General features: G+C 34.8%; 1 protein-coding gene across 5 annotated transcripts in view; it reads right to left on the bottom strand.

Moving 5' to 3' along the window:
- Positions 1 to 18,572, bottom strand: part of ALS2 (alsin Rho guanine nucleotide exchange factor ALS2) — a 73,752-nt gene that overhangs the window by 29,569 nt on the left and 25,611 nt on the right. For all 5 annotated transcript variants that reach the window (XM_033111512.1, XM_033111515.1, XM_033111513.1 and 2 more), the window contains 7 exons: positions 16,232 to 16,400; positions 15,260 to 15,356; positions 11,738 to 11,815; positions 9,075 to 9,257; positions 7,210 to 7,381; positions 5,325 to 5,505; positions 3,070 to 3,135 (listed from right to left, as the gene is read on the bottom strand). In XM_033111512.1, the coding sequence (XP_032967403.1) occupies positions 3,070 to 3,135; positions 5,325 to 5,505; positions 7,210 to 7,381; positions 9,075 to 9,257; positions 11,738 to 11,815; positions 15,260 to 15,356; positions 16,232 to 16,400 (946 nt within the window). The remainder of the gene's footprint in view (positions 1 to 3,069; positions 3,136 to 5,324; positions 5,506 to 7,209; positions 7,382 to 9,074; positions 9,258 to 11,737; positions 11,816 to 15,259; positions 15,357 to 16,231; positions 16,401 to 18,572) is intronic.

Genomic DNA, 18,572 nt, shown 5'->3' with positions numbered 1-18,572 from the left:
TACAATGGAACAAAATTTTGGTATATGCAACAACTGGATGAACCTTGAAAACGTTATGCTTAGGGAAATAAGCCATACACAGAAAGATAAATATTGTATGGTTCCACTTATATGAGGTACCTAGAACAGGCAAATTCATAGAGACAGGAAGTAGAATATAGGTTACTAGGGACTGTGAGGAGGGAGAAAAGGTAAGGTATTGTTTAATGGGTACAGAGTTTTTGTTGGGGATGATAAAAAAAGTTTTGTTTATTGATAATAGTGATGGTTTACAAAACATGTGAATGTACTTGATGCCACAGAATTGTACACTTAGGAATGGTTAAAATATTATGTTATGTATATTTTATTATAATAATTATGATAATAACAAACCCTATATAATGATCAAACCCCAGGCTAGCCTGAGGTAAAAAGCTAAGTGATAAGGCAGCTGAGTGACGGGAGCTTACGCATCGTCATTCAAGAGCCACTAACTGCCACGTGCGCTCACTAGTTATGTTCCACAGGTTCTCAAACTGTTCTCTTTTAAAATGAATACTTTAAAATAATTTTAAGTACTGAGTTTGTAAGTAGAGTTGAGAAAAAGACATTATTAGTGCCTTTAACTGTGTAAAGCCCTGGGGTCATGAACCACTGCTTGGGAAATGGTACCCAAATCCAGACTTAATATCTGCTGCCATGCCTCAGAGTCACCCAACGGCTTTCCATCTGTCCCGGCTCCAGCAAGAGCCTTTCATTTATGTCACCTTATTTAACTGCTCTAACTAGTAGTCAAGTCAATTCTTGAGTACCGTGAACTCAACTCTGAAATACTAGAGGAAGGTTAGCAATAAAGTATAATAAGGCACCAGGGTCAGCAACTGCCATAGTCCTTCGGGAAGTCCAGAAGCCTCCTCATTTTAACTGTCACAAGTCTCCACCCATTTTTGCATCCTCCTGTAATTAAACTTGATTTTTTTCAGGCATTACTATTTGTAAAATAACTATTCAATTTCTTTCTGCTTCATTTAATTATTGGTTTGGCTGCAATCATTTTCTCCTATTTCTTTGGCCAAGATTCAGCATTTCACCAACACTAAACATTAAATCAGCTCTTTTAGCCATTATAATATACAGACATATAATAAATATAAAATCAAAAATTACAACAAATGTAAACTTATCAGTTAAAGCCAGAAGCTCTCAGACTGAAAAAACAACAAAGCAATAAGCCTACCCATCCACCACTTACAAGAAATATACAAAAACATTATAATACAATGCAGAAAGGCTGAAAGTAAGAATGGAAAATGGTGTTGTTATGTTAATATTAAACAAAATAGGAAGATCAAGGATTTCAAAATTACCACCTGGTTAAAATATAACACCCTTTAACCTGTCATTAAAAAAAGAAGGCCAAACCATTATATTTTGGAAACGAATGAGCACATGACATGAATCAAAGAAGAAATCATGATAGAAATTTAAAAGAATTTAGAACTGAATGACTGTAAAGACAAAATTTATCAAAACTTTTCAGACAGAACTAAAGCATCACTTACAGGAGAATTTATAGCCTTACATAAATACATTAGAAATATTAACAACATTGAAAAATTAACAAACTAAGTGCTAAACTCATGAAATTATAAGAGATTAATGGGTGAATACAAAGAAAGGAGAAGAAAATAAAAAGCAGAAATTAATCAAACAGAAAACAAACTATTAATTAAAGCTTAATGTTTGAAAAGAATAATAAAAAGGGATAAACTACTGACAAGACTGCCCAAGATAAAAAGATAAAACATTCAAATTAATAGGAATGAAAAATAAGAGGTAGTTGTACCATGAAGGTGAAAACATCTTAAGACAATGGTTGGAATACTATGCCAATAAATTTGAAAGCAAACATGTAATGAACAATTTTCTAGAAAAATATAAGTAATTAAAGCCATAGAAAGAAATAAAGACCTGAACAGATCTGCTCATTCAAGAAATCAAGTCAGTAGTTTAAAAACTCCCTACAGGAAATGCCCCCATGAAGGCCATACATTTTGGCAGATGAATTCTATCAAATCTTCAAAGTACAGATAATCCCTATTATCTCATGCAAATGATTCCAGGAAACTGAAAAAGTGAAAAAGCTCCCCAACTCATTTTATAATTGCTAGTGCAATCCTCTTACCAAAACTGGGCAAGTTCAGAAAAAAAGGGAAATCTCATATTCATATAAAATGCAAAAATCTAAAATATTAGCAAATTGAATCCAGCAATATATTAAAAACTAAGACATAAAAACCACTGAGTTTACCTTGGAACTTAAGAATATTTAACATTAAAAAAAACATCAATCGTCTTCAACTTTTAGGAATAGAAGGGAATTTTTTAACCCTATCAGTGATATTTACCAAAAACCTAAGGCAATCATCTTTAATGGTGAAATATTAGAAGTATTCCCTTTAAGACCAGACATGAGATAAGGATGTTATTACTCTTTCTTTTAGGATATAAGATCAGAAGTAAACATGGCAAAACATTAATGTCCATTTAAATCTGGGTCATGAGTACATATTTGAAATGTTTTGTTAAAATATGACTGAATTTTTAACACCTGCCTTTGTTGAGAAACTACACAGTTCAGAATGATGAACCTCATGTAAGGGGCTTTCATATTTATTACTTATCCAGAAGGCAGATGAAAAAACTTTATGTATTTGTGAAATACTCTGCACTCTTTTGGGCAGCATCACACACAATATTTGTTCCTCACAACCAGAGAGAGAACATTCCCATTTTACATATAAAAAAAAATTAGGCTCAATTGGTGAAGAGAGTTGTCTCTTGAAGTCTCAGAAATAAGTGGTAGCACTAAAGAAGGACCAAGATCTTGTGGCTTTTTCAATATCATACTTCTTCCAATGATAAGCAGAGGCTAATAATACCTGTCCTTTTAAGAGCAAAAGTTTACATTTTGATTCATTTGGGAGAATGACCAAGTCAAAGCTTTTCATAGGCACTCAAAAACACAAAACACTACAAAACATGATCTTTGGTTGTTAGAATGGTAATTGGCAGGTATATACTTACATGGCAGGCTTAGCAAGAAGCTGGAATCCTCCCATAACCAGGAAATTTGTAACTGACGTGCAATACCTTGATCAAAAAAGAAAACACATGTACATTAGTGTTAAAAAGTAAATAAATTCTTCAGAGTTTATGAACAAGCATCTGGAACAGATACTTCTTGGTATCTCACCAATGAGTTTTAGCACTTTTGTGATAAACATTCATGAACTATCAAGGACTGAAAAGAAGAGCAGGCTATGCGATGATTGTAATTATCACATAATTGTGTGTGTGCAGAGGGTCATTTTAGTAAAGATGTTAACTATAATAGGAAATTTAAAAACCACCTAAAGCTATGCACAAGATGCTAAAATTTACTTGGTAGATTTTACTTTGTAACTTAACAAAAGATAAAATATGATTAAAATTGTTGGATTTTTAATGAAAAATTTCTCTAATCTTCAGTTTAGGTTTCCCAATTAAGTCTTCAGAAATAAACAATAGAAATGGTAAGAAAATATGTTTAAAGAGCTTGAGTGAAACAGTGTTAGACAATGTAAGTTAAGTACTGATCTACTGCTAGAGAGTAAATTTTGATGTACTGCTTTGAGCCATGTATATTCTTTCCATACTCCTGAGCTGGCAAATGGAATCCACTGATTTGGAGAGAGAAGGTAAAATCCTATCAAAAATAGTCCAAGGCACTGTACACTTAAAATTGGTTACAACGGTAAATTTTATGCTACATGTATTTTAGCACAATTAAAAATAATTTTAAAAATTCATAAATAAAAAATTGTACCTGTTCCATCTATATGAATAAATTATGTCAAAAGAATAGCCCAAGTTACCAAAATAACGTAAAAGCATTTCCAAGCATAAGTCCTTAAGTATCAAAGAAAAAGAACTGAAATAGAGATGAATACAAATTAAAAAAAATTATACTAGTAAAAACTGAAACCTTTACACAAACAATATCTAATTTAAAAAAGTTATTTTTTTGTCTGAAAGATGATGAGTTAAAATACTCCAACCAGGGTATTTCCTCTCAGACAACAGCTTCCAGTATATTTCATTTTACTTAAAATTAAAATCACATAGTATATCTATTTGCACATACTTGCTAAGTCAAAGGAAAAACACTATGATTATTATTCATTGTTATTTCTGGTGACAGAATTATGGAAGACTTTAAATATCTTTTTTGATTATCTTTATTTGTATAGTTTTCAATAATAAACATACATTATTTATATTGTAAATAACCTAAACGGAACACCAACAGAACATGAACCCGTCAAGACGGGCTTTTCGTTGGCTCTGTGCTGTGGCTGCTGGTCTTGGAGCTCCACACAGTACCTGGCACTTAGTGGGTATTTAACTAGTATTTGTTGGATGGATGAGGTATTAATAAATAAAGAATAAAACCTAGGGGTGGCCGGTTAGCTCAGTTGGTTAGAGCACAGTGCTCTTAACAACAAGGTTGCCGGTTCGATCCCCACATGGGCCACTGTGAGCTGCGCCCTCCACAACTAGATTGAAACAACTGCTTGACTTGGAGCTGATGGGTCCTGGAAAAACACACTTAAAATAAATATAAGTTTTTTTAAAAAAGAATGAAACCTACACTTCAGATCAACACTATAACCTATTATACATTAAAATAACACTTATATTATGCCTCACATCAAAATGTCAAAATACAAATTAAGAAAAAGTGAGAAACATTTAAATTTTCAAATATACTTGGGATATTTTACTTAAAAAATATGAAAAGAGCATTGGATAACTATCCTAGGTTTTATTAAGGAAATATTTATTTTAAAGATAGTTTGGTCTTTAAACTCTCCGTTTACACAATAGTAAAAAGCAGACACTGGAATAGCTCCACATTTACAGTCACCATTTAGTCTTAAAATAATTTAGTTACTTATTTCCTCAAATTTTACTATTATTTACCTAAGCAAACAAATTTGTTCTCTACAGAATTACAAGTATATTTATTATAGTACATTTTATGTATACTATCAACCATTCTGCTAGAATATAGAAGGAAATACAAAAATTTATTATATTTTTAAACCTTTTTCTCCCCTTAGAAAAAACTAAAATTTTAGCAATGCAGAACTATAATTGGTTAAAGATTAAAATACTGCTTTGCAATTTCTATTACCTTATATCACTATCCCTAATCTAGTCTCCTCTGATTAAGGAGCTGTTCTCCTTGGCAGAAAAACCCTACAGATATTGAACATGACAGGGGACTGGATACTTGCTCTGTAAAACTATCCAAGAAGAGACTTGCGTGCTTCAGAATGACCAAACTCCTCGTTTCCTTTATCCCATGAAGGAAGCTGCTCAGTGAGGCTCCATGCTGACCAATCAGGTAACATAGCTTGCTGAATCGACTTGCCACCTCCTGCAACAGCTGGACTGTACTGGCAGTGCCCAAATTTTCTGTAACAAAATGATGATGATGACGACGACGACATAACCTAAAGACTCATTATCTGAATACTTCCTTATGATCAAGATTATAAAAAGTTTTCTAAAAATACTTAACATGTTGAGATGTACTCTCACTACAGAACCCAAATAATGACAGTGTTAAAGAAGGCAACTTTAGAGATTACAGAATCCAGTCATTTGAGGAACTTGTTAAAAATACTTTTATAGGAACCGTACAGGTTCTGACTCAGTAGGCCAGGGTTAAGATCGCAGGATGGATATGTTGAAAAGAAAAGCTATCCAGGTAATTCTGAAGACCAGCCAAATTTGAGAACCACTGAGCTAATCCAACTCTCTTCTCATTTTGAAGATCAGTAATCTGAAACTAATAGCAGGGCAAAATCTAATTTCACACAACTGGTTAGTGACAGTCAGGAATTAAACTCACTTCTGTAGTTACACCTTGGTTAACATTTTCAACTGTTTGTACTTACTTCTGCTCAACTTGTCCCTTGGACAAGCCCAACACTTCAGAGCAGAGAGAGCAACGCCAAACCAGACTGCCTACTTTATAGAGACTATCAAGAGATGATTTGCTTTTTCCTAAAGTTCCTAATTTCTAGGACCAAGCAGTGAGGCTGATGAGCAGACGAGGTAAGACCAACATAGAAATCAGAAATCAGGAGAGAGAATAGGCAGCTTTTACTTTCCTTTCAGAGCAATCCAAGAACCTTCCAGGTTGGATTGCTTCCTTTCCCTTGCCCAAGTCCTGGGGTATTGGGCCCACCCACTGGAGGGGAATTTATAGAACAGGGGACTCTACAACATTTACAAAAGCACAACACATTTTTTTAAAATGCAAACAATCTCCAACTTACAAAGGAAACATTGTAAGTTAGTTGTTTGACAAGTAGATGTTTTCCCACTAAAATCAATGAGCTAACTAACAAGATAGAATTTAAGTACTAGAGTTATTGGCCTGAATTCTGGGTCCTTACAGGGGCCAAGGAGTGTAGAGAGAGAAAGAGAAAGAAAACTTCCTTTCCATTTTCTGAGTGCAGGGCCAAACCTAGAAAAAAATTTGAAATAAGGGAAGTTTTTTTTCAATAGTTGCCCCCTCCAATCTCCACTTTGTATTCTTTTCTAACCTCCTAGAAACCTGGCATAACTGGACACCACCTAGGGACTATCATAATCCATTTCTTCTGTAATATCTCTTCACCTTCAATCCTTCTTTGTGGATGATTACAGCTAAGAAAAGGGATCAGATGTAATCAATTCATACTAGTGTGGGATAAGACATGCTTGTAAATCCAAATGAATGTCTACTTGATATAATTCTAAGAACTAGAACAAAGAAAATAAAAAATCCAGGTAGTATAATTAATGAAAGATATTTTAGCACTGGTGAGGCTAGAAGTGCTGTTTAGAAGTCTAGCTCCTAGGATCATCTTGTCCAAAGTTGTTTCTGCTTCTCTGCCATGAATATTCTGAAAGCTCCATTTTCTACTTCCACAAGTAAAATGAGTTATGGGAGTGGGAGGATTGGGCGGGGGGTGGAGGGGTAGCTGGGCTACTGACAAAGTGGAAATAGTTTGTAAGTTGACTGCCTGTGTACAAAAAGAAGAGAATGGAAGGAAAGGAGTACAGCATCACTCAAAGGTTTTCTTTGTGATATAGGAAGAACAGATAAAACAAGAGTGTTCTACTTACCTAAACTGAGAAGAGGCCTGAGGATCTGAGATTTGATATCACTTAGCTTTGAATAGAACCGTCTTTCTGTAGTAGCCAACTCATGAAGACTGGCAATATATCCCATAATGTTCTTGTCCACCAAGACTAGACAGCTGTCTTTTCCTGCTGTCACTCTGCTTATATATCCGAGCTAAAACAGAGAAAAGATTCAAGATAAAATATAAATTACTAGTAGAAATTTGGGCACTGAAGCTGGCTTGTATCAGCTGGCGAGAGCCAACTGGTAAATACTCAAAAATCTTGCAAGTTGGTAATTAAACCATTGGTAAATGGAAATTGCAATAGTGAAATTACCAAAAAAAAAAAAGGCAAACACTACAGCACTACAGGTCAGGGCTTTTGGGTTTTGTTTTGATTTGATTTTTTTGAGGTGGCTTATTAGTACACCACTGTTACACACACTTGTACACATATCTGGATATATATATCACTATATTATTATATGTTCATTTATTGCCAAAATATCTATTATTTCACATTACATGTATTAGAACCACAGATACACACCCTAAATACACAAAGATCCAAATGATGTAGATACATGTCTCAGGACTCCTTTTTGCATAAAATAGGATAAATGAGAGTAGAGAGGAGCTCTGTGCTATAGATCAAAATATCAAAGATCTGGGAGTTATCTTGTCTTTTAAAAGTACCGTACAACATAAAGGGATTTTCTTTAAAAGGGACTTTTTTCATTTATCCATGACACCCATTGAATAAACACATTCAATGTGTTTATTCACATGTCCCTATTATTGGAAACTAGGCAACCAAGCTGGAGACCCAAAAGACTGTTAACATGCATGGTAACTAAAGACACATATTAGAGCCTCATCCCTTTCATCACACTAGTTCATCCTTTATCTGGATGGGGAATGCGGAGCCAGGGCCAACAACTACAAAGAGTCTATTAGTATGTCTGAGATAACAGGCTGTATATAGGTTAGGAGCTAAACCTTGGTCAGTGTTGCCTTCAGAAGGAAAGAGTGTGTCCCTGTACATTCACAGCTCACATATTTAGCCAGAAAAACAAACACAAAGAATAAAAAACAGTCCATAGGATAGATTATGCAATAAGAAATCCAGAATGTATTAGCTTTGAGGGTTCATTTCCTTGAGACATATCACTTTGAGGATGTAAGTTACTTTAGTGGGAAGAAAAAAAAACACCCAGAAACAGGCCAATCGTTTCAGTGTATGAAAGAGAGAAAGTAAGAAAGCAAAGAAATTCAGATCAACAAATGAAAAAGGGAATAAACAGTAATAAATACAATGAAAAGCTAAGAGAAAATGGGAGGCGATGGGAAGTAGAGCACTGGTGGCCTGTCAGGTCTGCGACAAGCCCATGTCAGGCCCCTGCAATTTTTACTACAGACACACCTGAAGTTAAAAATTCATCTACTCTATTCCTATTCTAATTCACCTCTGAAGCATCCATGAATGCAGCTAGGAAACTTCATCGTGAAATGTACTTTTTAATATTCCTACATGAGGATGTTCATTCAACGAACTCTTTATAAAGTATTTACTATGAGGATACAGCAGTAAATGAGAAATCCTAAAATCCCTATCTTATGAATCTTACAGTTAAGTTGGCTAGACAATAGACAAAATAAGTAAATTATATATTGTATTAGATGGTGATATGCACTGTGGAGAGAAATAAGTCAGGGAAAGATAAGGAGGGAAGAAGAGGATGGGAAAAAGCTTGCAGTTTTAAATACAGTAGTCAGAGATACTTAGTAACCGGCACACAAGTAACAAAAACGAAATACTTCTTGTGTGTTACACAATGTGGGCCTTAGGATCCAATCCCTGTTCACCTTAGTACAGGAGAGAAGTACTGGAGTCTTAGTACCACTGTGATTCTCTGGAAGGTTGTCACCTTCTGCAGGACACTGTCGACCACTGTAATACAACCCAGGCTGGAAATCTTCTGTATCCACTAAAAACAGGGAATAATCCTGGCCTGCAGCTACGCTCCAGACTCCATTTTCACTGTTTACCTGCAATGACAGCAAGATATTGATGGGTCCAAGATGAAGGAATCAGACAGAACTTCAGATCCACAGGAATTGAAATGTTAAATTACCGAAACAGCTGTGGTGCCAAGTCAGTCATATTTCAGAGGGCAAAAATTCAACCAGCAATGTACCCAGTCAAATGCAGAACAGACACAGGGGTAAGAAGGAAGCCTTTGGTCAGCTTTTACATGTAGAACTGGATTATTTCTATAAAAATCTGCATAATTGGAATTAAAAAAGGAAAAACCATAGATCTGATTTTTTAATTGGTATTTTTGGAAGTCTTCACAGGACTTAGCCAGTACTCCAATCAAGAGGCCCAGAAACTTCTAGAGCCCTATTCTGATAGCTAGCGCACACTTTTGTCCATTCACATTCAGCTATGTGCACAAAAACCAAGGTTAAAAAATAAAACAATCTAACAAGGCTAAATTCCATTCTGGCCAACTAAACCCTTGGGAAAACTCAGTTTTCCCACTTGGAACTCACTACTTCTCTGATGTGACTTCACTGTGCCACTCCCAGGATGCTGAAACAGGTAGGACCCATTAGAAGCCCAGCTACATGGATCCCCTAGACCAGTGGCTCTCAACGAGTAGTCTTTGCAGCAGCAGCAATCACCTAGGGACATGTTAGAAATACAGACTCTCAGGCCACAGAGCTACTGGAGGGTGGGACCTGGCAATCTGTTTAAAAAGCTCTCCAGGTGATTCTGATGCATGCAAAAGTTTGAGAACCAATGCCTTAAAAAAATGGTTTTCAAACCTTAGGATTCCACATTGTGATTCAGGAGCCACCAGGGAAAGACAGGTGCCAGGGCTCTGTCCCCACCCCGTCGCAGCGTCAACCATGGCTCCTATACTGATAAGCAAAAAAACCTTCTAATCTATTAAATTCTTTGTGTCTAGATAGGCTCCAAATCCTAGGTGTCAGGTGATTGTGTGAGTATGAGTGGATGCGATGCGTGTGTCTCCTCCACTTTATAGCTATCCTCTTCCAGCATGACATTATCTTCTCCAGTTCAGGCTATCCAAATAATTGACTTCCTGTTAATTTTGCAAAGAATGAATTAACGTTTTTTGCAGGAGGAAAGAGTCTCTACACCAAACTAATTCAGATCCCATTCTACCTTGACTTTAATTCATAGATTTAATTAAAATGACTTAAATCGAACTCCTGATGCTGTATTTTTGTATGTACAGTTAAAAAGTAATGAAACTAAAACCTAATAACAAACTCTATTCTCTCTTGTCTGACTAAAATATTAAATAAAAAATTATTTCCAGGATCTCTATGCTATATACATGTATTATAAAACTCCTTAGTATGAATAAATGCATGTTCTAGCTTATTTAAATAAAAGACAAGGAACAGTAATTTACCATGTCTTTATTTGTGATAAAATATTAGAAATTAAATAGCTTACCACTAAAATGTTTCATACTGAAACTAGTTAAGATTGGAGCCAGAAGTAATAACTATTCCCTGATGTTTTATTTGTCTTTCCTTCCAGGTAAAATTAAGAAGAAAAGGCAGCACGTGGAAGTCTTATATAGTGATGAATGCACAGTGCACACTGAATACGTGCATCACTGGGATACATATTTACATGAATCATGGATTGAAGTAACGATGCTTTTTTAGTCTCTGTTACTCTCAGTGGAGGGAGCACGTTTTGGGATGGGGCGACATCAGGATCAAACTACAAACACGAACTCCATCTTCCATTCTGTTAAGCTACCACCATTCATACTCCCCGCCCACCACCCCCCGAAATACAAACAAATCTTGCATAAGGAGTCAGTACTACTGATGAGGATGTAGTATTTCTTCAGGGTGTTGGGGCAGAAAGAAAGGTTGAGACCCACTCCTCTAGGAATTGCACCAAAGGGACTAGAAATCACCAGTCTCTGAGAAGCATTACATAAACGAAAACCAATTCACACAAACAGTGAAGAAATCATTCATCTACACTTTTAGCTTCACTACAGAAAATGAAAAGGTTTTACTATTATGACTATGTGTATAAAAGAAATCAAAACAAGACATAACACCATCAAATAATGTTATGTAAAAGTCAAAATTAAGTGAGAAGTCAGAGTAGGCATTTGTTAGTATAAAGTTCAGAAGTCAATATCATAGTTCTAGAAACATTTATTTTAAATGAAAGAACTTTTTCATTTTTACTTTTTATTAATAAAAAAGACAAAAGAACTATGAATGTTCAATGAACAGTGGAAGCTAAGAAGAAAAGAAATATAAACTAACATCAAAAAACCCACATTTGGCTTAAAAACAAGTGGCTTCGTATCTAGAAAGAAATTACGTACATCAAAACAAATTTAGATTATAAATATACTGTTTTCCTAATTTTTTTAAACATGAAATGGAGAAATGGAAAGTGTTATAACGTGGAATTCTGGAGTAAGTCTCTACAGAAGTTATCCAGATCACAAAAGTACCTTTGCAAGACGAGGAACTGTTGTTGGAACATCGGAATGCCCAAGTTGACCAAAGGAATTGCTACCCCATGAGTAAACCTATTAGAAAAACCACAGAAAAGTACATAAGACTTGTAAATCTGATTTTGCATGTCAATTCAGAACCTTTATAACAACATATATATGCGTATGTATGTATAATATGTACCAATAGTTACACATAAATTACTTACACTAGTCTTTCCACAAATTACTTATATGGGTCTTTCTACTCTTTAAAATAACATATTAAGAAAATTCATTTTTAAACAAGACCAGAGATACTGGGCAGACAGAGTACATAGGAAGACACAGAGTCCAAGGGTTAACAATAACAATAACTAATATTTTTCAGGTGTTTACTATCACCAGGCATTTCTCTTAACGTTTTCTGTGTATTAATTTGTTTCATTCTCACAACAATCCTTTTTTTACAGATATGGAAACTGGCCCACAGAGGACACAAATTTGTAAGTGGCAGAGCCAGGATTCAATCCCAGGAATTATCCTACACTGTCTTCTACAAAGAAAGTGATAAAAAAAATAAAGCTAAGTGCTATACAGAAAAAGTAATTATGACTCTTTACTCTGTAGCACACAGGAGTGCTACGGAATGATTAGAAAGCTGTTTTATATGTGATGAGTCACTGAAGGAGAAACACAAGTACCTAGGCTACACTATAGACAAAAGAAAACTAGATTACATTGACTATATACAATGAAAATGATTTTGTTTATTCTGATTATAAAAGTAATTCATGGTCACTGTACAAAACTGTGACAGTACAAAGAAATAAAAAGAAGGTGAAAACCACAGATGTAGGTCCCTTAGAGAAAATTCCTATTTTGTTTTGGGGAACACGCACATATCTGCTTCCAAAAATTTTACTGTCTATTAGATATAACATGTATACAAAATGGAAAGTATAAAATGGGACTATACTATCAATGCTGTTTTGTGATCTGATATTTTTTACTTAATGCTGTGTATGCACTGACATTTTTCTGTGTGAGTATAGAGCTACAACATCACTTACAATAACGACACAGAACTCCACCGTGGTCATAGTTTAATCAATTACCTAATCGAATAATCACATTTATTAATAATTTCTTTCCAATTTTTAATATAAAAATTCTTGAATATACATATTTGTGTATTTATTTCCTTGGGATAAATTCCTAGGCAAAGAATTCTGAGTTAATGAATATGCACATTCTGATTTTTGATATACACTGTCAAATTATCTTTCAGCAAGGTCCAATGTATTAGGTTGGTGTAAAAGTAATTGTGGTTTAAAAGGTTAAAAATAATTGCAAAAACCACAATTACTTTTGCACCAACCTAATACATTCTCGCCAGCATTTGTATGTACCTTTTTCCCATATCCTCGCCAACACTTAGTATTAAATGCAACCCTTGTTAATCTGATGGGTGTTAAAATTTACTGTTGTTTCAATTTAAATTTGTTTACTAAGTGGTTGACCACCTTTTCATTCATTGCTGGCCATTTCTATTTTTTCTTTTATGAATGGAACATAAATAGCCTATGACAATTTTTCTTTATGTAACAGGTAGTAACACTTTGTCATATATGTTACAAAAGTTTTTACCCAGTTTGTTATGTATTTTAATTTTGTTTGTGGTGTTTTTTGCTGTTCAGGATTGTTTACTATGTAAACAAACATACACTTTACTTACTAATTTCTGATTTTGATGTTATGTTCTTTTCTACACCTAAAGTTATTTGTAAAAAATCACCTAAATTTGTTCTTTTACATGTAAGGTTTTACTTTTTAACATCTACGTCTTTAATTCAGCCAGAGTAGAGTATGTAGTTATCTTAATTTTCTTCTGCAAATAAGAAGCCAATGGTTCCAACAGTATTTATTGAAAACTCAGTCTTGTTTCCCCAACTGATTTGAAATGCCCACTTTTATCATATACTATTATTCTCATATATACTTGGGTCTGTTTCTAGTCTACAGGTATATTTCTGCTCCACTGATCTGTTTGTAGTTTTATAATGTATTTTATACGGCTAATTTTTACTCTTCCTTTCTGTTCTTTTGCAGAATTTATGTGGCTCACCACTTTTGTTTACTCTCCTAGGATAATCTGGGGATCATTTTATAAAGTTGTAAATATTATATTGGAATATTTTGGGATTGTATTGAATATAAACTGTACTGATTTAACGATATAGGGAGAAATGGCATTTCTGCAACACTGACTCTTCTCATCTAAAAATGAAATCTCTCTCTCTTTACTCCCATTTTCTTTTATGACCTATTAGAAGAGTTCTCGAGTTTGTGTCATATGGGCTCTATTCCTGATAAGAATATTCTTGGGGCAGCCAGACGGCTCAGTTGGTTAGAACGTGAGCTCTCAACAACAAGGTTGCCGGTTCAATTCCCTCATGGGATGGTGGGCTGTGTCCCCTGCAACTAAAGATTGAAAATGGCGACTGGACTTGGAGCTGATGGGACCTGGAGAAACACACTGTTCCCCAATATTCCCCAATAAAATTTATTTTAAAAAAATAAAATAAAAAGAATATACTGGGATTACAAATAAGCATATGAAAGAATGCTCGACATAATTTTAAAAAAAAAGAATATTCTTAATAGGATATTCTTTCCTATTAAGAATATTCCTATTTTCTAAATACTTTTGTTGTAATTGTGAACAGCTTCTTTTTTCCTAAGCATGTTTTCTGTTTTACTTTATATATATATAAGAAAACTAGCAATTTTTGTGTGCTTATTTTATAACTGACCACCTTCCTAATATCTTACTTTTAAGCCTTTTAGATGATTCATCATATTAAAAACAGTAAGTTAGCCTTTTCTTTCCTAATATTTATATTTATTTATATAGGCTATGTTAGTTTTCTGGCTAGCCCGCTATGTGAAATTTAAAATAAAACATTTATTTAAAGGTTTAGAATCCTTCACTGACTTTTTCTAAAAAGATGAAAGGACGAAGAATCATTATATGTATACTCGTATATTTAAGAATAACTTAAAACAACTACTTTTATTAGGAGGGTTTATATATATATATATAGTCATGGTTTTAAGTGAGTCTGGAGGTCACTTTCAGGTCCTACAATTTTGAAAGAGAAAAATGCCTTTTGCTTTCTTCTTTTAGTATCTTACTTATGGATTTTCCTCATCAAGGAATGAATAGAAATTCACCAATACCCTGGAAACTTCTGAATTCTATTTTGTGACGAGAACACATTATAGATTCTTTGATGAGTATACCAGTATTTAATCCAAACTCTACTATCACATGTGTGACTTTAACAAAGCTACATAATTCCCCTAAGCCTCCCTTTCCTCATTTGTAAAATGGAAATAATGCAATGCAATGTAAAACACTGGAAAGATCAAATGAGATATGATATCACATAGCAGAAACTTAATAAATGATGGTCCAATCTTGTCATGTTGGCCTTCCATGAAATTAAGATCAGCTTTTAATAGTTTGCTTCCTACCTGGGATTTCGCAGTAAGTGCAAGAGAATGGCAACCACCTGCCTCGAGATGGATTACTTCTTTACCATCCAGACATTTTACACACAATGGTTGAAGCCTTAAAAAAAAAAACCACACATACTCACAAACTCAAAGTAATCAGTATTCTCAGCAAGAATCATGACCTTTCTCAAATTATAGAGTATTTTCAAGTAAAAAATGAGCATTTCAAAAGAAAACATTGAAATAAAAATGATGGGTATATGTTCAACCTACTCCTTATAAGTAATTCTGGATGGTTTTAATTTAATCTTTATCTACCAATCACTAATTAACCACCATAATTCAGAATCTGTTAAGAATCATCAAACTACAAAATGATTCAGGTGGCAGAGAGACTACTTAGGACACAATGAAATATAACCGTAGAGGGGACTTAAGTCTTCTTTTTTAATGTCACAGTTGCCTACACTCTGCTCACAGACATTAATGTTAACTGACTGTCTTACATAATCATTCCATTTACACACCTTCACAAATGTCTAATTTATTAATATCATAAGAGTTCCTCCTAAACAACAACTTTTCCTTGAGGTATATTGATAGACATGGTTTAATATTGCAGTTATAGTTATTCTGACAGCAGTAGAGAGACACCTTTTAGGTTAAAAAGGAAATCGTTGATTCTTTTTTCTAAGTTAAAAATCTGAGCCATTCAAGTGTTCTAATGAAATACAACCTTAACCCCGACACCCCTTTCTGTGTTGCAGGATGAATACACATCCATGATGGGATGGAAAGGTGTACCATGGATACTCAAGTCCTTTACTGTGAGGAACAAAGTCAAGTTTAAGATGAGAGTTGCCTTTTAAATCAGAGTTAATGGAGTATAATTTTGAAGATTTCCTCCATGAGGAAATAAAAAGGGAGAGACCGTCCCAGGAGAGAGGCTATTTAAGTCCATTCCTACCAGTTAGTACTGGCAGCACTCACCTAGGCAGAACATCGCCATGTCCTAGCTGTCCTTCCTTCCCTTTCCCCCATGTCCACACCTCTGTTCTCAGAGAAGGCAAGAGAGCATCTGCTTCTCCACTGTATGTAGGGGTCAGAACCACTGTCCGCGTTTTCACCCGTGCAGCTTTTCTTAACAGCCTAGGGGAAACTGAAAATAAACCAGAGATGGGGTGAGGGAGTAGATGGGGGTGGGTGGGTGGAAAATATTTTGATAAACTGTTGATTTTCAAAGAAATACAATAACATGGTTTTGTGAAACATATTGTATAGGTTCTCTGCAAAATGGAGATTTACTAGTCAAATGAGTTTGGCAAATGCTGCCTACTACATTCTATCCTCCAGCTACCTGCCCCATAGAGATTCACACAGACTTTAGCATGCTAAAGGAGCTGAAAGTCCTGCAATTAAAAATTGTTTAAATTTGGCTTACCCAGCTCCCAAACATTTGGCCACAGAATTCTTTTCTGTATAACACTTAAATTATACAGGATGTCTGTGTGACACTCTGTGGAACTTGTATTCTAAAGAATACGCTTAACAAAGTACTACACTAAGGCTGACAAATATTTTTCCCTTTTCAAAGCAGCATGAAAAGTGAAGCCTTTCCAAGACAAGGTCTAAGTTCAAATATACTATAAATATCGTAATAAATAACTTATTTAGATATAAAACTTAGAAGTATCTAAGGTGGGGAAAAGATCATGAATGGGAAGTACTAAAAAAGCTTTTGCATTTTGCCTGCTTCATATTATTGTATAGAGAACTTAATCTTTTAGAGAAGAATGTTTTCATCTTTTATGCATTCAAAATTGCAACAAAGGTATACAACACTATGCACACCAAATTGGTGAGAGGATATGTTTTGAAGAAAATCATTAAATGTCACCAAGTGTAGACTTAATCACTTGGTCATTAACTTGGGAGTCACAAAAAGGGACCATCACTGGTATGATGAACACCTTTTCTGGTAAGTACACTGTCCATTTGTATATAGAGAAACTCAAATAAATCTACTTGAAGTTTCCTCAAAGATGTACTCCAGGTAATTTTAAAAGAGAAAGGGAAAAAGAGTACATGCAAATTTTTTTCTGAAGATACTTTAGGTTACTAAGAGAAATTTAACCTAAGGAAATACGTCTGTTAGTAGGACTGCAGATTTCATAGGGTCTAATGATATGATAAAAGTCAATATTCCCACACTTGTGGTTCAAAGAGATCTCAGACATGCTTGTACTAAAAACGCTAGAAGACATTTAAGAAAACTTTCGCACAAGATTCTCCTTCAGACTTAATACAATGCATTGGGCTTTCTTTAAAAAAACACACAGTCAAATCAATCAGAACTTGGGGTTTCATTTGCACAGATGAAAATCTAGCGACAATGAAAATCAGGAGGCAAGATAACAGAAGTGCTCAGTAGCACAAGAAAGTACAATGAGTAAGTAGAACAAGTATAGGGAACAGGGCAGAGCAGAAAAGGTACATTTTATTACAGTCTAGGATTCCTAAGTTTAGAGCTTTGCACAAAATGGTTTATAGCCAGTGGGTCAAATACAGCCCACTGCTTGTTTTTGTAAATCAAGTTTTATTGGAATAGAGCCTTGCTCATTAATGTATTATCTCTGATGCTCTTAAGCAACAACAGCAGAGTCGAACAGCTGTAACAGAGACTATATGGCCTGCAAATCATAAAATATTTCTCGTTAGCTCTTTACAGAGAAAGTTTGCAAACTCCTGGTCTCCTGGTCTAATCCTCAAACTTGAAAGCGCACACTAATCACCTTGGGGATATTGTTATAATGCATATTCTGATCCATTAGGTTTGGAGTGAGCCTGACATCCTGCATTTCTAACAAATTCCCAGATGCTGCTGAAGTCAAAGGTCTGCAGAACACATTCAGAGAAGCAGAAGTCTAGATGACTGAGATTCCTCAACTGATGGAGAAATGTAGAAGAACCAACTGTGTAATATTCTTCATATTTTAAGATTTATTGCTGCTGATGGTTTCAGAAAATGAAGTTTTCTCTTATTGAAGCTTAAAATTATCTCTACTTCCAGGACAAGTACTGTAACTCCTCACTTACCCAATGGTCACACCTGCAACTTCTTGTATCTGGAGCATAGGCCCCAACTAGGAAATAAGGGAGGCTATTGCTATACTCCAGAACAATAAAATAAGATTCATAATAAGGTTCATAAGCAAAAGCGGTGTGGGGACAGAGCCCCAGAGAACAGTTTCCAAGCTCTCGGCCTCACATGGAGGAGTGCTGGCTCGGGTAGTAGATGACCGTCAGCTGTGGCTAGTTGGCCATCAGCTGT

Source organism: Rhinolophus ferrumequinum, chromosome 8 (assembly GCF_004115265.2).
Source record: "Rhinolophus ferrumequinum isolate MPI-CBG mRhiFer1 chromosome 8, mRhiFer1_v1.p, whole genome shotgun sequence".
Taxonomy (NCBI): domain Eukaryota; kingdom Metazoa; phylum Chordata; class Mammalia; order Chiroptera; family Rhinolophidae; genus Rhinolophus; species Rhinolophus ferrumequinum.
The sequence above is the reverse complement of the archived record's forward strand: the minus strand, read 5'-3'. Positions and strand labels throughout refer to the sequence as shown.